Source organism: Hypomesus nipponensis, chromosome 10 (assembly GCF_054491055.1).
Source record: "Hypomesus nipponensis isolate SF chromosome 10, ASM5449105v1, whole genome shotgun sequence".
Lineage (NCBI taxonomy): Eukaryota > Metazoa > Chordata > Actinopteri > Osmeriformes > Osmeridae > Hypomesus > Hypomesus nipponensis.
Genome location: NC_140370.1, coordinates 13,260,386 through 13,286,631, shown reverse-complemented (window position 1 = coordinate 13,286,631; position 26,246 = coordinate 13,260,386). Strand labels below are relative to the sequence as shown.

General features: G+C 47.4%; 1 protein-coding gene across 2 annotated transcripts in view; it reads left to right on the top strand.

Moving 5' to 3' along the window:
- Positions 1-26,246, top strand: part of b4galt2 (UDP-Gal:betaGlcNAc beta 1,4- galactosyltransferase, polypeptide 2) — a 55,865-nt gene that overhangs the window by 5,988 nt on the left and 23,631 nt on the right. For both annotated transcript variants that reach the window (XM_084707139.1, XM_084707140.1), the window contains exons 2-3: positions 423-888; positions 19,032-19,267. In XM_084707139.1, coding sequence (XP_084563265.1) covers positions 558-888; positions 19,032-19,267 — 567 coding nt within the window. In that variant the 5' untranslated portion in view covers positions 423-557. The remainder of the gene's footprint in view (positions 1-422; positions 889-19,031; positions 19,268-26,246) is intronic.

Below are 26,246 nucleotides of genomic sequence, written 5' to 3'. Positions count from 1 at the left end.
CATTAAACACCACAATCCTGTGGACAGGATCTAGTGAAGGCATTTGGAGGGTCCCTTCCTGTCTCTCCTTCCCTGTCTCTCTCTCCCTCCCTGTCTCTCTCTCCCTCCCTGTCTCTCTCTCCCTCCCTCCATCTATGCTTGCCTGCCATCCCCACCATGACTTAATGACTTTCTGTGGATCTTGCCTTAATATTTTTCTAGACTTTATGGACATTTAGATTTTTGTTGTTCATGTTCCCAGTGATAGACAGACAGAGTGAGATCTATTACTATTATTATTATTATTTACAAAAAAAATGTAGAGAAAGTTTTGCGCCCAACTATTAACTCCCTTATCAAAGTGATTTAAGTGTCCTACAGCTAAGTGGATGGAGACAGGAAGTGTAAGCTGGCGTACTCATCATCTACCTCTTGTCCTTTAGGTGTGTGTGTGTGTGTGAGGTTGCGAGGCAGTGACCCGGGTAGAGTCCAGCGGGGATTGGAGGCCAGGCCTAGGGGCTGACTGACCGCATGCCCGTAGCCGTGGGTGGGGCTCTGAGGCGGCCCCGCCCTCCACCATGACGCGGCTGATGTTGGGCCGGACCCTGGAGCGCATCTGCAAGGCGGTCCTGCTCCTCTGCCTGGTCCACTTCCTCATCATGATGATCCTCTACTTTGACGTCTACACCCAGCGATTCGACATCTTCAGCCGCCTGCACAACGGACGCAATGCCACGCGAGGGGGCGCCAGCGGCCATCACTACTACTACAACCTGTCCAGGCCCAATGCTACGTTCAGTAGCTACCTGGCCACCGCAGACCAGCTGCTGCCCACCAGGAGGTCCCAGAGCAACCACACGCCCACCACCAAGCCCGTGCCCCCCTGTCCTGAGATCCCTCCTGGCCTGGGTAAGTGCTGCGGAGCTCTTTACATCCTCTCTGGGGGGACGTGCATGCATGGGACTAGTTTATGGGTCTGGATGGGTTTGCTACACAAATGGAAACTTGTATTTCATGTGTTCTGTCACCTGACACAATCTGTTCTTCAAGAGTTTGGCGATCTGGGTGGGGTTTCTGATTCTTACCTGCTTCTTATGAGCGAGGCTGCCATTATGGCCGTATGACAGAAGCCTTGGAAATGTCAGCGGTTGACAGTGGCTTCTCTTGGTTGTCAAACGTGTGGTTGTTGATTAGGTATATGGATGTAGTGATCTGAACATGCATTTGAGAGGATAAAGTTACCAGAAGTACCAGAAGTGAAGATTCCAACTCTTCTCTGGATGTATCGTCCAATTACAGAGAAAGCTGGTGTTACTTAAGGTGTTTTTCTCTGGGGCAGCATGAAGTATAGGAATGGATTTAATGTCAGCTCTCTCTGTTGTAATATTTCATCCAAACACATCCAAACACAAACCACAATCCACTCTTCAGAAAAGAGTTATGAAAGTCAGATCAGAGCTCCCTTTTATGGCTCCAGCCAGATGGACTGGGATGTTTAAACAAAAACAGAGGTACTGGGGAAGCCCTTATAGTACTTACTGTACCTTTTTATTATGAATTCCCCTTCGTCAGCGGAACAGGGTTCTCTAATTAGCTCGCGTGTCATTGTAAAGGCCTAGCCTGTTCATTATGAAGCCGCTGAAACACCATTTGATATGCCTGCAAGAAGCACAACCCTGCCACCCAGATCAAGCTAATGAGTTTTAAGTCAAGCTCATGAGGGATTTGGGGAGAAGCTCTCTCTCTCTCTCTCTCTCTCTCTCTCTCTCTCTCTCTCTCTCTCTCTCTCTCTCTCTCTCTCTCTCTCTCTCTCTCTCTCTCTCTCTCTCTCTCTCTCTCTCTCTCTCTCTCTCTCTCTCTCTCTCTCTCTCTCTCTCTCTCTCTCTCTCTCTCTCTCTCTCTCTCTCTCTCTCTCACACACTCACTCTCACTCTCACTCCTGACCCTTCACCACACACACATAAACACAAACACACACTCTGAACCTTCTCCTATCCAGACATTGAGGTTGCCATGTTTACTCTGAGTTTACAGTTAGTTATTTCTGAAGGCCACATCAGCACTTAACTTGTTCTGCTACTTCCATCTAACACAGGCACACACGCACACACGCATACACTCCTGCTAGAGTTTGTTGATGGACTATATCTAAGCCTGTTACAAATCCCTGGCTTTACAAGATCCATAATTGCATTGTAACGCAGCGTGGAGAGCAGAGTTAGCGTTAGGCTTTGTTACCTAATGGTATGTTGATCCAGACGCGACCAACTTCTGTTTACCTCAGCATCTGGGCATGCTCACATCAACATCACTGTCCTTCAGACCACAGAGCTGGGGTCAGCCTTAAAGGGACAGTGCACTCAAAGTTGATCAGATGGGGTTAGACCCCATGATTAATACTGGACTGATAAGGCGAAGAGAGATGATTTTAGTCTGTGTTGTACCCATGCGGGAGAGCCTAAATGCAACAAAACAAAAAGAAATGAAACAGGGAAAAAATGCTGCACGATTTTGCGATCTTGTCTGAAACTGTCCCTCCAGGTCTCTAACCACGGCTGTTTGTCTGGTCTAAATGGAGATGTTCATGTCCTACTCAGTCAGCTCCAGATTGTGTGACGAGGACGAATGCCATGGCAGAGTTATTAGGTTCTGGCGGTGGTAGACAGGGGAAGTGCGTGGTGCCAGGACTCAGACATGCTGTCTCTCTGTGCACGATCCTCCAGTTCTGCGTTAGTCTAGTCAACGGATCTAACACGCTGGCATTCATAAATGATCCTCGCTGTAATGTGATGAGCGGCATCATGGGGATTGGTCCTTTTGATCGTTTGTCGGCAAGGTGGTGGAGTCTCTAGCCGAGATGAAGGATGTTGGAATCGTTCTCTCTTTTCACTCTCCCTCTCTGTTGCTGTCGGCCTCTCTTTCTCTCTGTCTGCTTCTGTCTCTCTCTGTCTCTCTCTGTCTCTCTCTGTCTCTCTCTCTCTCTCTCTCTCTCTCTCTCTCTGTCTCTCTCTCTCTCTGTCTCTCTCTGTCTCTCTCTGTCTCTGTCTCTCTCTCTCTCTCTCTCTCTCTCTCTCTCTGTCTCTCTCTCTGTCTCTCTTTTTCCCCCACCCCCTCTCTTTCGTTTCTCTACCTCCGTCTCTCTCACTCCAGTGATAAAGTAGGTGCCTCGGGTGATGATGAACTTAAGAGAATGATACTGAGCATGTCTGTGTGTGTGTGTGTGTTTATAGTCACAGGTGCGGATAGAGGGTGTGGATGGAGGGATGAAGGCGAGGAGGGCCACAGGGATTGGCTTTGGCCTGGGACACAGTCCAGCCCCCAGCCCTCAGCCCCTGGCCTTCAGCCCCCATCCTCCAGACCAGCTGACAGGTGCTGCTTGTGTGCATCCTCTACGGCTTTCCTTGTCAAGGATTGAGGTGTGTGAGTGTGTGTGTGTGTGTGCACTCGTGTGTATTACGCGCGGATGTGTATCGTTTTTTTGTGCGTACGTGTGTTGGCGTGTGTGCTTGGAATTAATGTTGGCTGGAAAGCTGTCAGTGCACCTCCAGTGTCTACTTCTTAACAAAACAAATTAAGAAATCCCCACAGCAAGTCTCACTTTCCTGTGAAGAGAAAACAAGTCAGCATATCTTAGTTTTTCACCACAGGGTATCCTAATAAATTATCCCCTGCCTTAGCTCAAGGGGTTGTTGTCTGTCACTCACAAACATGGCATTGTATGCTAGGACTTATTGGGTAAAAAGTGTAATGGTCTCCTACCTCACACCTGTGTGTTGACAGCCAGAAAGTGGAACCCGAGATTACTGCTGTCGGCTACTAACTGTTAATGAAGTTCTTATTTATGCCTCTTTATTTGTGCCCATTTTTTTTTTCAACATGTCTGGGTGGAGGAAATAGACAATCACAGCACCCCTCCCCCCCCCCATTGTGAGGTGACTGGCAGCTCGACCCATCAGGGGAGACGTGTGTCATTGGTGAGGATTGCTGAGGAAGTGGATAGTGTAAGACTGGTTTTGCAGTGCAGTCTGGAAGGTTGCTGTCTCACAATCTGCTCTCAGCTTTTCATATTACTGTGTGCAGGGCAATCAGTTGATTGAGCTTTTTGTCATAACCTATTAGTACTTATCATCATTAGCCTACCGAATAAGCATTTCATTCTTAATTATTCAATCTAATGAATTGGTTTCAAGTCCAAAACGATTTAGATTATCATGCATTAATTTATGCAAATTTGAGATTTAAGTGATTAGGCGAGTCTGGAATATTGTATACACCATAGACTGCAGTTGTGCTGAATATTCACCCAGAATTCTTACCATGTTGGCTAGTCTTGACCCCATCAGTGACTGAGGCTGTGTGGTCGCTCGCTAAGTGACTGGGAGCTGTAAGTCTGGAGTTCCTTCAAGTTGCAGGAGAACATTCTCTTTACTTATCCATCCTCCACGTCTGCTCCCACTCTCTTATCCAGCTTTCTGTCTTTCAATGTCTCGCTGTCTTTAACTACTACTGGCCATGTCATCCCCACGACAAAAACCTTGGACCAGGGTGTTCTATTGCACAGAGGGAAATCGCAACTCTACTCAGTATATAGGCCTACTTTCTATTCTATCTACTGGCAATCACATTTGACTGCATCGTGGCTTTTTGTGAGATACAAGTGTTTACCAACCACAATATGTTTAGTTTGGTTTGGTTAGGGGATCTCAAAGCAAGGCAGGGCTGTGTCAGCCGAGATGAGCAAGGTAAATCAGCAGGGATAGGTGCGTCCCTCCCCTGACATTACAGCAGTCAAGATAAATGGTCACTGAACAGAATCAGTTTATTACCATCACATTTTGCGGTGGCTTCAATAACACAACTGTCTGCCTTTATATTGACTAAGGGTTGCAATTATCCCGTTGAGAAAACCACCGTGACCCTGAGCACGACAGCGGAAAGCTCCGGGCTCCGTAATGGGAGCCTTAACAGCGTTTTAATACAGACAGAGGCTTCCTGCGCCTGACTGGATCACTCACAGGGCCCGTGTTGCCGGGACAAACCCTTAACCCTGCTCCCCAGATCCTCGGCACAATCGCAGATGTATTCTTCCCCGATATTTAATGGGGCAGCAATATTACAATTGTCACATCAGGTCGACATCTGGCCAAGGCTAGGGGGAAATGCAATCAATAAAATGATGGGTTGTGTGTGTTTTGGGGGTGTGTGTGTGTGTGTGTGTGTGTGTGTGTGTGTCATAGAGAGGATAGAAAATTGCCTCTTTGTTCTCCTTCTCGTCTCACAGCCAGAGGGGCATTAAGACATGGATGCTTCTAATGAGATGAACAGCTCGCTCTCCAAATGATAAACGACAAAACACTGCCTTGATATTGTCATCTGTAAGGAGGCAGAAGTCTCCGTCTCTCTCTCTCTTTCTCTCTCTCTCTGTATCTACCTCTCTCGCTGTATCGCTCTCTCTCTCTCTATCTCTGTATCTCTCTCTCTCACTGCAAGCAGTGCCAGGAGAGAGACGAGCCTGTGGTGGATTGGCTCAAGCAGTGAGCAAGGCATGGTTAACAATTCATATACTCATCCTCAGCCCTATTTCCCTCTGCCTACTGTTTGAACTAAGACAGAATACCTTAGAATAAATTGACAGCTGCCATCAATAATAGGCTTGGCTGTATAGGGATTTGTTGTGTGTGTGTGTGAGGAACATTTATAGAGATTGAATGCTTCCAATCTCATAGACCTGCAAATTCAATTACTGACCCTTAGTGGGTTGGTGGTGTATAGAAACTCCTAGGATCTTAGTGTATCGCTACACATGATGGTAATGGTCCACTGGCAGAAACAAGCAGAATAACCAGAACACTCCACCTGTCTAAAATCAAACGATCAACCTTCAAATGTAGGCATTCACTTTGTCAATCTTAACCATGACCAGTTTGATTGAGACTAAAAGAAAACAACACAATTCTTTCACTCAGTGTTAATTTCCTCTCGGCCTAGATAGGGTAACATCTAGCCTATATATTGTTCTTGTTTATAAGATATATATTATTGTATATGAAACCCTAGTTGCTTTGTGCTCGACTGTCAAACGATTGGACAGACCACAGAGTTACATTTTGAGAGATTGTTTTTCCTACTGGTAAGTACACATTATTTGGAGCAACAATAGTCTGTCAGTCATGAAATTGCTCTGCTATATGGTGTCCCCTCGCTAGAAAATTGCCAGAGGATATTTTTTGACATGTGACAACACTCTGGAAACGTCTCATTTACACCCTTAAACTGACAGCTGTCTGATTAAGCAGGTTTTAACGATCAGACGAACTACCAAGGTTGTCGTAGGAGGGAGAAAGCTTCCAGAAGTCAAAACAAACCATCAGACCAATCCTGTCATATCACATTAAAACACCCGGTGCCTCTTGTCAATTTTTGTCAGTAAGAGATAGTGGATGTGGCTAGCAGAAACACACATCATTTATGATTGTCAGTCATGTTTTGGGGGATATTTTTTGCAATGGAAATGTATAATTCTTCTTTGCTTAAGTACACATTTGCATTTAATTTGCACAAAAAATATTTGTCTGAAGATCGATGATATATGAGATTTGCCATCTAACAGTCTTATAAATAATATTGTAATTACTGCCACGCTGGTCTATCATAAACCCAAGATTGTCAAGAATCGACACAAAGAAAACTGTAAACTGTAGAAGCCTTTGCCATACATTTATTTCAGCATTAGTCATGCTATGCTTATCCATAATATATGGTTGGCTGTCTTCACCCACAATCCCACCAAACATCAATAGTTAACAGTTATCCCTTGGCATTACAATGATTTTCCATCCAATTTCAATTTAATTATGCATGTGAGAAAGAGAGAGAGAGAGCTTGGAACTATGGAAGTGTTTGCTGATAAATGCCATCGGACATCATATCAGAAGGATTACTGCATTGAGAGATTTAATAAGGGATTAGTTAAATGGATTACTGGTGTAGTCTCTCTGATGGATGAGGACTTGGGCCGAAGGTTTTCAGGCCCCTGCAGTGTGCCACTGTGAATGCCCCATTACCACACTATTGCCCCCCATCCTCCCCTCGTCCCCTCCCCCTGACAGATTGTGTTTGGATCACAGGAACCCACGCTGGACGGCTTCCACAGGAAGAGTCATCGTCATCATTACGCCCCCTCCGGCCGATAGCACGGCAATAGAGTAACATTGGAGGGGGGAGGGGGGAGAGGAGGGAAGGTGTTAGGAGGAGAGGGGGAGATGGAACAGAAGGAATCTAGAAAAGCGTGGGTGGGGGTTGAGTAATGGGCAGAAGGAGGAGGATGGATGAAGAGGAGGAGGAGGAGGAGGAGGGTGAGTAGGAGGGAAGAGATGTAGGGCGAGGAGGAGGGGAATGAAGGCTCTGTTGAGGGAGAGGCAGACTGCAGACGGCGTTTGCGTGGTGAGGGTAAAACAGTGTGTTCCTACCAACTACATTCACTATCTGACAGACTGCATGCCCGTAAATGAGACTAGGCACCCTATAAGAAACGGCATAGCAGCATTTAGAGGAGGTCATATGGAGCAATAGGGATATGCATGAGTGGACATACTGTGTCCTGTAGCTATGGTAACGCTACAGTAGGCAACAGTATCCAAAGATTAGGCAATAAACAATGAAAATGCTCTGTCCAGCATAGGGTATCCATGATATTCCGTAATGCATGGACAGCCAAATGTATTGGATATAGTTCCAATGTTGACAGCAAACCTAAAAAAAAAAACGATTTGAAGCCCTCAGAAGGGCACTCTCAATTACTGAACTGTCAGCGGCTGAGTGCAGCTGACAATCACTACTGGGAGATAGAATTCATTCAATTTACAGAGCCTTCCACTTACGCACTAGATGTCCTTAAGGTTTAAACCAGAAGTCTTTAATTGAACAACTTCAGTCATCAGCGGGTCACACCTGAGGCAGTGACCCCTTCACCTTCTGACTGCCTCAGATGTCACAGTCCCAATTACATTCTAACCCACCCTTTACTACTGACATCGGCCTCTTTGTTGGAACTATAGTTGAAAGGTGTGTGGCCCTTGTTTCACACTGAAATACAGAGGTTGTGTTTATTTTCCATGAGCTTTGACCTCAGTCTGGCCAGATGGTGTTAATTTGATCGGCTGGGCAAAAGATGACAGTGAGGTTTAATATTTCAGTTGAGTTCTGTGACTGTTTGCTTGTAAATATCAAGCTTTAAGAGTTACTCCAAGGACTCTGGCACGGCCAGTCATTTAGTGGGCCTTCCCTACTCTTGTCTATATTTAGCTTTGTTCTACTGAACAACTAGAACACTCCACCTGTCTAAAATCTGTCAGCATTTATTGGCCTCCCTGTCAGCCATCTTGCCCTGACAGCAGTGTCTAGGTATGAACTGTGAATGAACTAAGCTAAGGTAAACATGGCAGCTGTTGCTAGCTAGCTAGCTAGCTAGCCAAACAACTACACAGATGAAAATGTAGATTCACCCCAACTGCCCAACTGTGACTTTGAGCTGTGTTAATCCATTGTAAACCAGCAATGTTAGCAACAGATAAACACTGACAGTTGCTTGACAGTTGCTTTTGACATCTGACACACTTTTAAATCTGAAATTAGTCCTTAATAAGTTTGACAGATGGGGGTTGAGGTTTAAATGTTGTTTTTACGTAAACTGGAACAGAATTCTGGGATGCAATCCATAGAACATTAATTAGATAGGACTTAATTGCTTAAAAACATGCAACACTTGATCAGCCTCAAAGATGCTTTTTCACAGTACAGCAGTTGTTCAGTTACACATACTACTATACTATACTATACTATACTATACTATACTATACTATACTATACTATACTATACTATACTATACTATACTATACTATACTATACTATACTATACTATACTATACTATACTATACTATACTATACTATACTATACTATTACTGGTATATACTATATTATATTATACTATACTATACGATACTATACAATACTATATACCATTTATTCTCTGCTCATTTGGTGTTCGATTAGAAATGTTGATGAAAATAGATGTATTTGTAAAACTTTGTATTTTGTTGATGGTGTGTTAATTGAATGTTTTAACATTAGAACACATTTGTAGACATTTGATGTAGCTAGCCTAGGTTCAGTAAGAAAGAGCTCTAAAGCTAACTAGACTTGCCTAATCTAGCAGTAGATGTACAGGTTTGTTGTCAGGACTTGTTCATTTCAGACCCAGCTGACTAGCTTTAAAGCCAGTCTGCTTGATTCTTGATTCCCTTGATTCTGTCTAGTGAAAGACATCCACCATCCACCACAGTCATAAATCAACCAGCTGTCTGGACCAATGTGATGATGATGAAGCAAGTCTTGAGAGGGTTGGACAAGTGTAATGCTGAACAACCCAATGTGTCAGGAACGCGGGAGTAATTGCTAGCAACCTTTTCTCTGCTGCAGAAGCGAAATATTTCCGACTGGCTAACGTGTGCGGGAAACAGAGTATTAATGGACCGTTAGAAGTGAGCTCAGTTCCCCTGCTTGTGTGCAGCCTTCAGTAAGGCAGTTGATGTATTACTATGGTATCTGTATGTAGGTCACTGCTTAGTACAGTACCCCAGTAGCAGAAGCTTCTGAATCGATCTCACTCACACAATTCCCTCAGCGACTAGGCCTTTACTTTAGTGAACATTAACATACTTGCTCCGTCAGTAGGTGGTACGATCTTACCATGCGTACTGTAAGGTGGTTTGGGCTGCTGGATTTTTTTTGGGGGGGGGAATGGGGTCCTTTGTGTCAGTGAAAGAGATCGAAGGACATCCTTGAGTGGAGGGTTTGTGTGACTCAATAATGAGGGCGCAGGAGGTGAGGTAAGGTGCGAGGTAAGGTGTGGCGTGACGATTGAACTCCAACCTACGATCCAACCGACAGTGGACATCACCTGCCTTGTTTTTAGCACGACTCAGCAAAAACCCCACTCTCTTCTGTATGCCAGCGCAGGCTTCTTGGATCCATCTCCCGTATAGCTGGACGGAACAGGACCCAAAGGTCTGGTTCTGGGGCCTGGAGTCAAGCTATTTTCTGGTACAGACCTTCTGCTCACTTATCCATCCAGCTGGCAGGGGTCTGTAAGGAAGGCAGGCTGACTGCTTCCCCGCCTGCCTGCCTGCCTGCTCGGCCACGGCCACAGGCCTGCCCGTTTGGCTGGATGGTATGGACCTGGTCCAAAGAAAGACCCAAACCTTCTGTCCTCTGCCCCAATTAGACATCGAGGCATTGGGTTTTACACTGCCAATAGGACAGAGCCTAGCTGGTTGCATTGTATCTGGGAAGAGCATGCTGATTCTGTGTTGTGTACGCTACGGCTAATTGTCCTCCCTGCTGATAGCTGGTGGAATCCGATAACGTGGTGCAAGTTAACCGTGACTGGGAATCTGGACTTGGGCAACTCTCTGCCTCAGAACATGGACACATTTCAAATGTACTTTTACTTACAGCTCTGTTCAGTACTCGTATTCTCTCTCTTGCACATTGACTTATAGACCTAACTGTATAGGAGGGAGGAAGAACATCAAACTAATGCCCTTGCAATAGTGTAGTCTATTTCCCCTTGGATACCACAGGGAAACATTCTTTCAATACTTCCCATAAGTTATGTAAATCATCCATCCATTTGTTCATTGATCAGTCCCTGTGCTGTATTTCTGTCCTCTATTTGTCCATCCATTCACTTGTCTTCCCATCCATCTAGTCTATCTATCTTCATCTTGTGGTACTTCATTTTTTTCCTGCCGGTCACTTCTATCAAACACAGACACGGTGGTCTACCTGGGACCTCTCATTTGTGATGTCAGACCATTTTCAGCGATTCAACCTCAAACGGTTAAAGGAGTCTTTGATGGTGGAGAAGCAGTTTGACAGCCAGCTAAACAAGGATGAATTAGTTGCTGTTTTGTCTCAGTGGAGCTGGCGGATCAAGAGCTAGATCTGGTTACCTAGAGAGCTGGAGAGGAGCTCCCCTCCCCTCCTTTTTCCTGTTTCTCTGTTCCTCTCTTTCTATCTCTCCCTCCTTCACTCTTTCTCTCTCTCCCGCTCTCTCCTCTCAACTCCTCTCCCTCTTTCCGTAGCTCCACATGAAAGAGCATGTTGACTGGACTGGAGAGAGAGGGCAGCTGGCGGATTGAAACAAAAGAAGCCTTCTATCCTCTCTCCGTCTCTCTTTCAGCTGTCTCTTTGAGAGGCTGGGCCCCGGCCTGTTTGGTAATCCAACCTGCCACTCTGCCTATGGAGCTGATGGAGTCCGGTTGCCCCTGGTTTCAGCCAGCACAAATGCAAAAACTCCATTAAAGAGGAATCACAGCCAATCAGATCTAACGTCCGAGGTTCACTTTCCCAGAATGCACCTGGCCGAGAGGCCTCCCTCCGGACGTTGTTTTTTGTCACTATTCTCATACACATTTGAGTTTCGTGGAACATAAGAGAATCAGTGTACTGTCAAGACCATTGAGCAATGCTAAATCCCTCTCCTGCTAATTCGGCCATTGATATTTGGGCAGGGCTTGAAACTAACAACGGGATGCCGTTAATATCGAGCCCTGTATTTGGGGCTGTAGAGTTAGTAGTAAAAGAAAGCTTCCCCTTGTTGGTTTATGCTTGTGTGCAAGCGTAGGTGTGTGCGTGTGTGAGATCTTTTCAGTTCTCATTATTGCAGATACACATCTTTATAGCCTGGACTGAAACCCCAGGAATAGGAGCAGTACAAACAGTATTAGTATGTATGTGTGTGTGTGTGTGTGTGTGTGTGTGTGCGCAAACAGCAAACCCATATCAGACATAGGCCTTAGGACCTTTTGTAGTGCTGCTCCTCCTCCTCCCTTTAAATTTGAGTAAATGACATTAGCTTGATGCCTATCAACCAAGAGCTGAGTCAGTGGTTCTTTCCGGATGCATTCATAAACATCAGGCTCATCTCTCCTGGCATAGGAGATATATTGTGACGCTTTCGGTAGATGCTCAGAGACATGATCTTGTTCCAAGGCCTAATGATAGCTCGTTACCTTATTTAACACAACCATGTGAATAGGACTGCCTGTGTACTAATCAAATAGATATAAACTACTCTTCTGATCTGAAGCAGATAGGCTAATTAGCCCTAATGGAAAATTGAATAAAAAAATATTATTGCTTAAGTATGCTTGAGTACAATCACGCTTAAATTAAAGTGGAAAATGAGTACGTGAATATACAACATCTGTGCACTCTTTCAATTGTTTAGAAAACGATTGATATAAAACATATATATTAATATATTTTTCCTGACATTGAAATTTGATTTAATACTCTTTTTCTGTTTGGGTATCCACCTATTGGATGTGCTAGCGGAGTGCCATTTTTAAATATCTGATAGCAACCAGTACTAGCAGTAGCTATGGTGACAACCTCTACTGCTGAGCTGGTGTCTTCTTTACTCTCCACTTTTCTTTATCTCCCAACCTCTCCTCCTCTCCAGGTCTCCCTTCCACATTGTAGCAGAGAGTCAAACCACCAACACAACCATTTCTGATCCACTCAGTAAGACACAGTACTGATCACCAGAGCGACTGATAGCATTATATGACGTCTCATACAATGCCACTATCTTCTGGATAAGCCTCAAAGGGGCTGATGCCATACCTGGTGTTCCCCTCCCCAAGGGGGGGGGGGGGGGGGAGATAAGTCAGTCAATCTTGATATCAAAATGATTGTACCATACTAACAAAACAATTTCTGAACGTTTTATTGTTATTTTGAAGTTAAGCATTCCATGGACATTTGCGATATTGACTTCCATCTATCGACCACTTCACACCTATCTTATCAGGTAAACTGACCAATGAAAGTTCACCCTCAAAAATGGATACCCCGCATTTCTTGGATTATAAAAACCCAAGATGAACAATCACTCCCTGCTTGTTCGTAGGAATTAAACGGAAGTCAACGCGTCATTTCTAAACTATTCCTCCCAACCTGCAAATACACTGAGCGCCCGGAACTTTGACGAAAGATTCCATTGTTCTATTTTTGTTGGACGATAACAAAACTATTGACTCTACAATTCTTCAAGCCGACCAAAGTAACTGCGATTTGCTATATTTCTTACTTGTGAACATTGGCATATTGGGGTTGAATTTGTTACGTTTGATTTTAGTTTGCAAATGATTTAACCTAGCTCTCGTTAGGATTATCCTACCATCGCATAGACTGTCCAGTTGTCTCTGGAGGCCTATCTCTCTGTCTCTGTCTCTGTCTCTGTCTCTGTCTCTGTCTCTGTCTCTGTCTCTGTCTCTGTCTCTGTCTCTCTCTCTCTCTCTCTCTCTCTCTCTCTCTCTCTCTCTCTCTCTCTCTCTCTCTCTGTCTCTCTCTGTCTCTCTCTGTCTCTGTCTCTGTCTCTCTCTCTCTTCCCCTTCCCTCTCTCCACGTGCTCTCCCATTGTGTATCCCGCTTCCATAACAGTATAGGACCTACTGTACTGTTTTAGCCAAACCAACCCATAACTTATCTGGTATTTGTTTATCCCAATTACATTTGCTTAAAATAAATCATTGTGTATAATATTGGCGTATCCCTCCTGTTATCTGATCTGCTCTACTTTCATAGTATTCACTACTTAAGATTAGACTGATTTATTACGAAGGCTATTATTCAATATTATTAAATAAGGTTTCCTCTGTCCCTTTAACAAATCAGAGGTGGTGCCCCCAAGAACTAGATACTTTATTATAAATGAAGTATGGCTAATCTTAAACGTGCACACCCCGCTACAAAGTCTTCTCTCCTCTTTCCTCCTCTCCACCGCCCTGTGCTGTCCTCATTCCTGACACGGTGCCTCTTGTCCTCTGCCTGTTAGCTGGGCTCTCAGCCAGAGGGAAGGAGATCCACCAGGAGTTCGATCGGTTCTCATGAGTCACCCCCCCCCCCCCACAACCCGCACCTCAGCCTGACTGCTCTGCGCAGACCCTCTGGATCACTTACAAGAACACTGTTCAGCTACTCTACCCTGCGAGTTTGTTTCCAAACTCTACGCCTTTTGAAATGCGTCCGTTCCAAAGGGGATACATGTCTGAATAGTCTGAATTCTGTTATGCGCAGCTCTGAGTTATACATGGCTGCCTAATGGGAGCTTGAAGGAAATGAGTTTACGAGTTCCATGGAAGAAAAAAGAGACAGAGGAAAGTACTGTTGAACTTAGTTTACTGAGTTTGGAGTTTATGGAGTTTGAGTCCTGGTCATGGCCCTGCAGAAAATTGCGGTAGATAGTTCTCTGCTAATACAACAATATTTTTTTATTATTTCGTTTTTTTGTTTGTTTGTTTGTTTTTTCACCCAGCAATCCAGCATGTCATCCAGCTAGCATGGCGTCCCGGACACCATGTGTGCTACCGTGTGGTGTCCTGGTATAGCTCTTCCTCAGGGACAGACATTGCAGACTAGACCCATCTAGAGTCACTGGTCTGTAGTCAGTCTGGTTTAGCTTGTAGCACAGTTCATCTGGTTAGGACTTGAGCAGGGTAATTGTGGACCAGGGACACAGACACCCAGAGGCTGAAGGATATTAGAACAGCCTCAAGGCAAGTTGCCGTCTGCACCCTGACCGTCCTGTCGCCGGCGGCGCGGGGCTGCAGGCTCTGCCCTGAGGTTAGTGCCAGATTATGTAGCGGATAGTCGGCCCCTGAGGCCACGACTATGCCAGCGCCACCGTGTCACACCGGGTCACAGTTCAGCTGTCCACACGGTCTCGCCAGCCAAAACAACACATTCATCACAACCTCCCTCCCATTCTCTCTCTGTCCTCCCCTCATTCTCTCAGCTCTTCATCCCCTCAGTCCCCTCTCTCTCTCTCTCTGTCTCTCTCTCTCTCTCTCTCTCTCTCTCTCTGTCTCTCTCTGTCTCTCTCTCTTTCTCTCTCTCTCTCTCTCTCTCTCTCTCTCTCTCTCTCTCTCTCTCTCTCTCTCTCTCTCTCTCTCTCTCAGGTGCAGTGCAGTATTGTGTTACCTTTGTCCTCCATCTGCTTCACGCAACATTTTCTCTCCTCCCCCTGATCCCTCTATCCTCTTCTCCCCTCTCTACAGCCATGCTGTCTCATAATGCACCACATAGCAGTAGTCACACACACACAGCAGCACACACAGCGGGAGTGGACATACACATGAACACAAACACACACACACACATGCACAGTCCCTGGCCCTGGCCTGAGCCATGGCTTTGTCCCTGTCTTTGGCCTTGTCCCTCTCTCTTTCCAGCCCTGTCCCTGTCTGACCCTGGCCTTAACCCTGGCCTTGACCCTGGACCTACAACACCCTCCAAGCCTCACTGGAGCACAGATGACTGGATTGAGCTTGAGTCTCGATCAGCTTAAGTTGGATTTCCAGATACTACTAATCTCTTTCTCTGCAGATCATCATGCTTTCCCCAGATATGCGTGCACGTGTGCACATACACACACATTCAGGCTCATATACCCCCTCATTTACACACACACACACACACACACACAATCTCTCTCTCTCTGCCTGCTCAGCAGGGATGAATATTTTCTGTTATTGTCCCATGAGTTTGAACCTGGGTCTCTTGTGTATCGGGACTGTGTAAGCCTGCTGAGCTAAGGCCAAGCTTGCTGCTGTGGGTGAAGGGGCCAGTTATTGGCCCTGCTGGGGTGGTGTCTGTCCCTCACAGGGAGTTACCGGGGAGGGGCTGTTATGTAATACTGTGTCTCTGAGCTAACGGATCAACACAACCCTGCAACAGAGGAGAGAAGAAGAGAGGAAGAGTAAAGAGAGGGATGAAAACATTAACATAGGATGAGAGCAAAATGAATGGATGGATGATGTCAATTTTAAAGGTGGAGAGCAGAAAAGTGGCTGGGGAAGAGGAGGTGGAACATGTAAGGAGAGGTGGAAGGTAGGAAGAGAGGAAATGGGGATGGTTGGCATTTGGCACCATTTGCAGTAGCACTGGAGAGCTGGTACAGTAGAGAACACCCCCACATTGCTGTGCTGCTGCTCATAACACAATCAGTGAAGAGAAAATCTGTTTTATGTCCAGTGCTGGAAAGCAATGCCAAGGGCAGGGCTTCCCCCAGTTCTGTGTTTTCATACTGCCCTCTCTCCTCTGATGTCTATGTTGATGTTATTATCTCCCAGTTTGTCCCTGCTGGAATCTGAGTCTGGCTGGCTGTCTACCTGCCTGTCTGTCTGTCTGCCTGGCCTGGCTGGCTGGCTGTCTCCATGCCTGTCTGTCTGTCTACCTGTCTAACTATGAATAAAGTGCAGAAGAATGAAACTCCGTGAACATGTATCAAATCAAATCAAATGTATTTGTATAGCCCTTTTTACACGCAAGCATGTCACAGAGGGTTTCACATACGCCCATAGAACTGCCCCTCGACCAACCTGAACCCTCAAGGAAGACAAGGAAAAACTCCCGAAAAACCCCCAGCGGGAGAAAAAATGGAAGAAACCTTGGGAGGAGCAATTCAGAGAGGGATCCCCTCCTCCAGAGACGGTTGGTAAGAGAGAGGAGCAGAACACAAGCTAAACATAGTCATACAATGTCAATGGGTTTTGAAACACCAAAATCTATTGTTCGGCTTTATAGATGTTGGATGGGACCGTCATGGAGACTGGGTTCCGGTAGACGACCTGGTCCAGCGTTGGTAGATCGACGACCAGGCAGGTCCTGACAGCTCAAAGCTCAAGATGTATAAAATATGAAAAGAAACATTAGGAGATGAACAAGCTCCCAGTCCCACCCACCCTCCCTCCATCCCTCTATCATTTTCTCCCCCCCTGCCATTCCTCTATCCTTTATTCCCCCCATCCCTCTCTCATTTTCTCCTCCCCCTCTCTCAAAGTGTTAATTAAAGGTCACCAGGTCCAATCTGCCTAGGCTGTGTCACCTCAGTACTTCAAAGACACAGACAGGAATATAAAAGCGTGTGTTGTGGAGGAGGAGGGAAACACAAGAAATGCTCCTGCCATCAGGTGTCTGACTGCTGCATCTCATGAAGAAGTGGAAACAAGCTCTTTCCTTCCCCTCCACTCTGGACAATGGGCAATTAATGGCTGTGCGTATGGAAACACAAAGAGGGCCACTGTGGAGAACAGAGACACACACAGAGAAGGAGAAAGAAGGATTTAGGAGGGAGAGGGAGAGGGAGAGGGAGAGGGAGAGGGAGAGGGAGAGGGAGAGGGAGAGGGAGAGGGAGAGGGAGAGGGAGAGGGAGAGGGAGGGAGGGAGGGAGGGAGGGAGGGAGAGGGAGAGGGAGAGGGAGGGAGGGAGGGAGGGAGGGAGGGAGGGAGGGAGGGAGGGAGGGAGGGAGGGAGGGAGGGAGGGAGGGAGGGAGGGAGGGAGGGAGGGAGGGAGGGAGGGAGAGAGAGAAAGAGAGAGAGAGAGAAAAGAGAGAGAGAGAGATGCGGACATCTGAAAGCCTTCCAGTGTTCTGGACAGTATTGGAGGGAAACAGGAATAGTAGAAAGAGTTTCGGAAAGGTAGAGGAATCTAGATACAAACGCTCTCTCCTTACCTACCATGGAGCCTGACTGGAAGCTGTTACTGACCACGTCCGGCCTCTCAGCCACCGTCCTGCCTTTCAACACCGACAGGCTGTGTGTGTGTGTGTGTGTGTGTGTATGCTTGTGTCTTTTTGCATGCGGTGTGTGTGTGGACACTCATGCATATTTTAAATAACACCTAAGCCTATGCAAATTCAGTAGGCCTGAATAAACAGTATTCTGTCAGTGCTCCTCAATTACCAGCTACGGCTCCACCCCTGTTCTGATACCAGCTTTGGTTTGTCTTTATATTAATGTGTGTGTGTGTGTGTCAGGCTGTGAGTGTGTGTGTGTGTAGCACACACCCTCTGAGACCCTCAATAACTATGTGAAGTTTATCATCTTCCTCTCTCCTACTTTAAATCCATATTAATGAGAGATGAGGAGATGTCCTAGATAGTGTATACAATGCGGGGAAGATCATTTACAACCATGATCCGAACCACTTCCTCAACTCGCTACATCCTGTAATTATCTCTCCGTTCAAACTAAGACACCCCACACACACATACACACACACACCACACGCACACACAACCGCGTCTCCAGTGTTCTCCTAAGTTATACCATCGTTAAGAGTTTGGATCTCTCAGTAGGGTTAGAGGGCATTATTCATTTGACTTAATTGCATGACTTATGTAATGGAACAGGATGGGATGCATGTTTTTCAGCTATGTACAGTAGGTGGTGGCTATAACACACTGGGCCAAGTGTGTTTCTGTGTGTTTGGTCACGCCAGAGGGAATGGAAGGGGAAAGGCTATGAGGAGGATATGACGAACATGTTGTTTTTCTATGCCCATGAGTCACATTACTTATAGAGAGTGTGTGAACACATAATCCAATAGGTATTGATCGTGTTCATAACCAATGCAACATCGATTGCGCTCCTGCTGAACAAGTACCTCAATCACTGTATGATTGGATTACTTAATCTTGTGGAGTAGCCGAGTTGTCAGCACTCCCTCTAGTGGTATAAAAAAAAGACGCACGCATGGATGGCTGACCTGCTGACCACCTGGTTGGCAAGTCTGTTAGCTAGCTGCATTTGGAGTCAGATGGCTTTAGTGATCGAGAGTTTTGGTGTGGAATGTGTGAAGGGGTTTTGGGTCGTGGAGCGTCTTTGGATGGTCCCTATCCACATTACTTTCTATCATCTTGTTTGGTACTTTGTCATGTACCAAACATGACAAAGTGCTTGTGTTGTTTGTTGGTTCCGTGGTTCAGCTGTGAACCGTCTAACCAGTGCGGATCACATCAAAGGCTCTGTTACAATAAACATTTGTTTACCTCTGTAGCCCGGCTATGTTAATGAAGGTAAACAGAAACGTAACTCTCCCCCTTCTCTCCCCCCCCTCTCCCCCCCCTCTCTCTCTCTCTCTCTTTCTCTCTTTCTCTCTCTGTCTCTCTTTCTCTGTCTCTCTAACGCCCCCTCCCGTAGTGGGTCGCCTGCTGATCGAGTTTGGCTCCCAGATGACCATGGAGCGCGTGCAGCGGGAGAACCCCAACGTGACCGAGGGGGGCCGCTACACGCCCCCGGACTGCCGTCCCAGGTGGAAGGTGGCCATCATCATCCCCTTCAGGCACAGGGACAACCACCTCAAGTACTGGCTCCACTACCTGCACCCCATTCTGCGACGGCAGAAGATCCACTATGGCATCTACATCATCAACCAGGTATGTGTGGAGGGAGCTTAACCACTGACTGGAGAGGGAGGGAGGGACTTATGTTGGGAGGATGTGGATGAATGGATGAGATTAGTGGTTGTATGGAGGGGTGGATCAAAGAGGAAAAGGAGCTGCAGTTTTTTTTTGTCTCCCATGTCGATAAGCTGGGGCTATTTCCCCTGCTGTGATTAGAATATAGGCTAAAGCTTGCACAACCCTCAAAGGGCTTTCAATGAATACTATTGAGAAAAATACCTGCAGCAAGGCATACAACTCCCAGGGCCAGGAATAACTGTGTTCAGACTGTACACTTGGCAGCTGCACCCTGGGAATTGTAGTTTCCAAGTAAACCTGCTCCCTATACCCAAGTTATATTGCTTGGCTTCATTATAGCTCCCCACAGTAAGAACTTTCTTAGTAGGCACACTGGGACCCATTACACACTATGTACTGGGAGTGGGGAGGTGGTGGTGGTGGAGGGGCAGGGTGGAGGCAGGCTCAGAGAGAGAGATGTGGAGAGAATGAGGGAGATGGGATGATGGGCTTTTGATTCAGTTCCATCAACACTCAACTCGGTTTCTCTCTCTCCTCCTTCTCAGTCACTCCATCTCTCTCTCCCTCTCTCTCTCTCTCTCTCTCTCTCTCTCTCTCTCTCTCTCTCCCTCTCTACCTTTCTCCCCCTCTCTCTCTCTCTCCCTCTCTCTATCGTGTCTCCCTCTCTCCACCTACCTCTCCCTTTCTATCTCTTTCCCTTTCACTGCTTGGTGGGAGTACAAGGGGGAACACTTTATCCATCATGTTCACCCAAGTGTTAAATGATTGGAAGTCGGAGCCTTTTAACACGGAGCTAAGGGAGCTGTGTGAGGTGCCATGATCTTGCTGGTTTATTCATGCTAGCAGGCGATGGCTCCTCTGTTCTCGGGAGTCGGAACAGCAGTGGAAACACTCCTTCACCATCAGGACTCGCTCACCGACGAGTGTCCCTCCTGCCACAAACCAGCCTGTCGGTTGACCAGTCGGTCGGCGTCAAATTAATCAGCGGATGCTTTCAACCAAAGCGGCGTGCAGGAGGGGAGTTGAACCTGCGAGCTATTCCTGTGCAGCCGAGCGCTGGGCCGCTGAGCTGTAGCTACGCCTGGGAATGCTCTGTGATTCTACCTCTTGTGTTCTCTACTCTACTCCCTGTGTACTGGATTCCTCGATTAAACCTCAAGCTACTCCCCATTTGTGTTTCCTCCTTTCCTCTCAGTTTCCCAGGCTGTCAGGAACACTGGCCAATGTTTGCCTGTCTGCCATGCTGCTCACCATGTTCACTGGAGGCCAGCCTGGATGCTGGCTCCACTCTGTACGAGAGGGAGGGAGGGAACTACAGACAGTATTAGAGAGATGTTTTCTGGCCTCTGCCCCTGCCTCGGGCCCCTGCCTATGGCCCTTGCCCCCTGCCTTTGCAGTCCTCTCTTCCTCATCTCCTCTGCTCCTGCTGTCTCCAGTTTCTCTCAGGGAAAGTGGAGGATCAGAGAGGATTACCGGGTTTTTTCTCTCGTGTTTGTGTGCAGGCTGTTGAAGGTCAGTCTGGGTCAGCGTGGGGCTGGAAGCAGCCAGGGGTTAGGGAGTTGCAAACAGCACTTCAGAGTGCCTTTGGAGGTCTCCTTCACACACACGTGCTGCCCACTCTGCTACTCTCTGCCATTTGGCCAGCTCTCTTACATGCATACACACACACACACACAATCTCTCGGCTCATTTTCTTATGATGAGTGTTTTAGCCCTTGTTCTCCACTCCGTGATGGACTTTAAATCTTCCAGTGGCAATGCATTACGCATGCTATCCTGCTCAGCTGGAAGGAAGTGTCCTTTAAGGCAGTTTGGTTATCTACAGCTGACGTCAATTGCTGATCCGTGTGAATATGTTGAAGGGGACTACATCGACCTGGACACTCTCTTTCCGTCCTGTCTTGTCCCGTCCCTCCCCAAGGCCCCAGTGTGACATAATGATACACAGTCCACCGGCGCGAGCTGAAGACGAGAGAAAAAAGGGAGAAGTCGCTGTGCAATTGACCGAGGAATAGGATATTGATCTGACGCGATACAACTCTTTTCTCTCGCCCTCGCTCCTCTCCGTTCGCTCCCGTCCTCTTTGTGAGACTCAGCCTCTCCTAGTGCTTCTCGTAGCTGCTAGCGGCTTCTCTCTGTCTCGCTCTCTGGGGTTTTTTCCTCTCGTTCCAGACAGTACCGTGCACCCATTTATGTCCCTGGTGCTGAGTGGTGCTGAGATTGCGCTAGTGTGTGTTTGTAATGAAATTTTAATGGGGGGCATCAGAAACAAACTCCTCTCCTCTCCTCCTCACTTCTGATTCAAAACAGCCTTTTCATGTCTTACAGCCCAAAAGCGAATGGAATTCTCTGTAATCTCTTTAAGGACACACAAGGTGCCATTCTTAAACATTAAAATGTTTTTCATCTGGCATTCTGAACAATGTTTTATGGATTTACCACAGAGTACGGTTCCTTCTGAGCTCTGGGGCAGAATACTCTGCTTCTCAAGCTGTGCCACCTGTGTTGTGTGCCTCCTGGGAGCCTGCCTGGCTCTGCCTTTCTCTGCCTGCACATGCAGACCCTGTGTCACAGCACTGACACATTCATGTCCAACCTGGCTAGAGGTGTCACCCACAGGCTGAGGTGATTCATTAACCCTCTCCTCCCCCTATCTCCCATGCTAATGTTATTTGGCTGCTCTGTTTGTCCCTCGGCAGCTGTTGTACCAGTAAAGGGATAAGTGCTTGCTACTGACAGAAAACACAAAGATAGAGAAAGTGGAGACAGATGGAGCTCAAGTCAGTGAAAGAATGAGCATGAGAGAGACAGAGAGAAAGACACACAGAGAGAGAGAGAGAGAGAGAGAGAGACAGAGAGAGAGAATGAGAGAGAGAGAGAGAGAGACACAGAGAGAGAGAGAGAGAGAGAGAGAGAGAGAGAGAGAGAGAGAGAGAGAGAGAGAGACACAGAGAGAGAGAGAGAGAGAGAGAGAGAGAGAGAGAGAGAGAGAGAGAGAGAGAGAGAGAGAGAGAGAGAGAGAGAGAGACACACAGACAGAGAGAGAGAGAGACACAGAGAGACAGACAGACAGACAGAGAGAGACACACAGAGAGACACACAGACAGAGAGAGAGAGACACAGAGAGACACACAGACAGAGAGAGAGAGACACAGAGAGACACACAGACAGAGAGAGAGAGAGACACAGAGAGACACACAGACAGAGAGAGAGACACAGAGAGACACACAGACAGAGAGAGAGAGACACAGAGAGACACACAGACAGAGAGAGAGAGACACAGAGAGGCGAATGAAAGCTGGTGTCAGTGAAAGAGAACAAGTGGGTAGATATGGTTCTGTGTAAGCCAAGGCTGCCTCTCTCGAATAAAACTAACACGGTTACGTTCTCTCTATGATAACAAGTCCTGGGATGAAGCTCTTCGTCCAGCCTTCATGGATTCAACATATCATAAATAAAGCATTCTACTGGGACTACATGACGAGCTGTAATACTGATAACAGCAGAGTGTAATTCCAGGATTAAACATTGCATTTTTGGACTGCCTTTGTAGTTTTATACACTGCATGAGTATTTGTGTGCACACGGGTATTTTATTTCTTTTCCTTATTAGCTTTCACCTCAGTAGTGCCTAATCTTCTTTATGTGTGTGTGTGTGTGTGTGTGTATCCTCTCCAGGACAGTGAGCTGCATCAGGCAGGGTGTGTAGCGAGGTGTCGGGGGGTGTATGTCAGTAGCAGGACTGAGGCTGAAGGATGCTCATGCACTCACAATCTCCTCCAGTCAGGTGCAGTCAGCTGACTGAAGCACAAACACCTTGCCGGTCTGCTGTCCCAGAAGCCTCATGTAGCTCAATTACAAAGAGCCTGGAGCTAGCAACTGCAAGGTTCGCCGTCCAAATCTCAGCTGTACCCGTGAAAATAAATAAATGAAATAAATTCTCTTTCAGACAGTTGCCAACTTCCCCCCTCCCCCAAGACCTTGAAACCTTGATAAGTTCTGTGAAAGGTCAGTCAGTTATCTGTCTATCTTTACCTTACTCTGGAGTGTGACCTTCAACCCCAGATAATCCACAAGAGTCCACAAGCTGTTGTGCCTGGCTGCGTGCTGCCTGCCTGGGCCAGGTTAGAGGAGCCCAAACCTGGGTGTGTGGGGGAGAGGAGAGCATCAAACTCCACGTTGAACCTGTGAGAAAAAGCCCTGCTGTCAATACACCTCGTCAGTTCTTAGAAAGAAATAATTCATAATATCGAACGGAGGCAAAAAATATCAGATACAGTTCTCTCTCAAGGACTCTGTCTGTGCACCTCTCTCCGCTCCCTCTTCTCACGGTCTGTGTCTCTCTCTCTTTGTTTCCCTCACACCCTCACTCTCTCTCTCTCTCTTTCTCTATGTCGGTGTTGATCCGAAGCCTCCTAAGCTCTTAGGATGTAGCGCCCGAGCCAAGAAAAGATGCTTGGCAAAGACGCGTGTTTGAGATGTTCTTCAGTTTCAACTTCTGTTTCCTCCATGTCCACTCTCTCCTGCCTGCCCTCTTCATGTGGTCGAGCTGGGCTCACATCACAAAGAGACGAAGATGAATTGGCCACAAAGAGAGAGAGAGAGAGACTGAGAGAGGGGAGACAGAGAAAGAGATAGAGATAGATAGACTGAGAGATGAGAGAGATATAGATCGATAGACTGAGAGATGAGAGAGATAGAGATAGACTGAGAGATGGGAGTCAGAGAGAGACTGAGAGATGGGAGGAAGAGAGAGAGAGAGACTAAGAGATGGGAAAGAGAGAGATAAAGAAAGAGACGGAGAGAAACCCAAACAGGACGTGCAGACGCGTGCTCTCTCCAGCCTGTGCGAGCGCGTGCGCTTGTGGTAGGAGCCCCGGTGCATGAGTCACCTTGTGCATGTGGCCGTGTGAGCGGAGGACCCGCACCCACCGTTGTCACGGAGCACCCTCTGCCGGGTACCATCCTCCGCACACCCTGCATCACTGCCAATCTGCCAATCTCCCCCTCCCGGACCTGGTGCAGTCAGCCTTGGCAGTGTGGCAGAGAGGGGGGTCTGGTGAGGCCCAAATGGCTCCTCCGCTACATGGAGGGGGGGGGGTGGGGGGGGCTCTGCGCCGGTAGAACGCGCATCCTGCAGATAACCCGACGGAATCGGGAATCGACAATTATAACCAAGTGGAGTGTAACCGAGCAGAGCGGAGGGGCTGATGGTCAGCACCACGTGTACCCTCATTGAGTTGACCCCACCCTGCAGCTCGCCCCCATCCCCCCACTCCCCCCCCCCTCAGGCTTTGGCTTAGATGACCCACACAGTCAGCAGTATCCGAGCTTCTGGATTCCGACGCGGCACACAGCACTCAACCCTGACCATGTAATGGGCTGTCATTCACAGAAGAAACCTCCCCGCGAGACAGACCCTGCTCCCTTCTGCTCCTCCTCTCCTCGGCCCTTCTCTCCTTTCTCCTCCCCTCACCAGTCAGGGTCGGCCGGGGCAGACAGACAGAGGGATGGATGGAGGGATGGAGGGAGGGAGGGAGGGGGATTCTTGGCCTTGGCTCGACACAGCCAGCCTTGCTAATCCATCATGTCCCAGCAGGAGAGGAGGGGGAGAGAAGGGGGGTTCTGACTTTCTCCTATCTTTACCTTAGTCATCGCTAAAGACTCTCTGGGTGTGCTGTCTTGGGCTATGCTAGGCAGGGCTGGGGTTGGACCTAGGCTGGGCAGGGCTGGGGTTGGACCTAGGCTAGGCAGGGCTGGGGTTGGACCTAGGCTGGGCAGGGCTGGGGTTGGACCTAGGCTGGGCAGGGCTGGGGTTGGACCTAGGCTAGGCAGGGCTGGGGTTGGACCTAGGCTGGGCAGGGCTGGGGTTGGACCTAGGCTAGGCAGGGCTGGGGTTGGACCTAGGCTGGGCAGGGCTGGGGTTGGACCTAGGCTGGGCAGGGCTGGGGTTGGACCTAGGCTAGGCAGGGCTGGGGTTGGACCTAGGCTGGGCAGGGCTGGGGTTGGACCTAGGCTAGGCAGGGCTGGGGTTGGACCTAGGCTGGGCAGGGCTGGGGTTGGACCTAGGCTGGGCAGGGCTGGGGTTGGACCTAGGCTGGGCTAGACCATACTGGAATGGGAATGGACTGTGGTGCGGATAGGCTATATTATCAGGGGCTGGACAAAAATAGAATAACTCCAGACAGATGGTCTTAGTTGATCCTGTACTTTTTCAGGTTGTGATTTCTGTTGAGGTCGCTAGGTCAAACTTCATCCATCAGATTGGATCAGCTGTGTGGAAACCCAGAGATGGTACTGCAAAAGGGAGAGAACAAATGCATTTATCTGTTATCTCTCCTACTTCCTATTTCCATCGTTCCGGGCTTGGCAGCCACAGTACGTTAATGATTTGATGTCCAACAGGGTATTTTTAGAAATTCTTTATTTGTAATCCTTTCAATATCTGGATTGAATGCCTAGGATTAAGGAAGGGGGGTGCTTTCTAAGACTAGCTGGGGTCAGGGAAAATATAGAGCTTGTTTGGGTCTCAAACGGGGTAGTTTTAGATTTGAACATTTTGAAATTTGTCTCACATATTCCTTTGCATGCCATAAAAAAAATTAACATTTCCAAGCAAAGTAGAGTATGTCTTTATTAATCCTTAGTCTATAAGTAAACCTTGTTATCTTTGTGATATATTGTCTCCAGTCATACTGTACATCTTTGGACCTGGGGGGGACAGAGGTAAACATTTCTAATCCACTTTATGTCTGTTGAAACAATGTTGTAATTCACTGTTTCTACACAATCTAATTGGATTGTCTCTGTAATTAAGTTTGGGTTCTGAGCCCACTGTAACCCTGTCCGAACGTGACACCAAGGATTATACACACAAGGATATAGTACACACACACACACACATGCGTGTACGCACACACACACAAACATAATC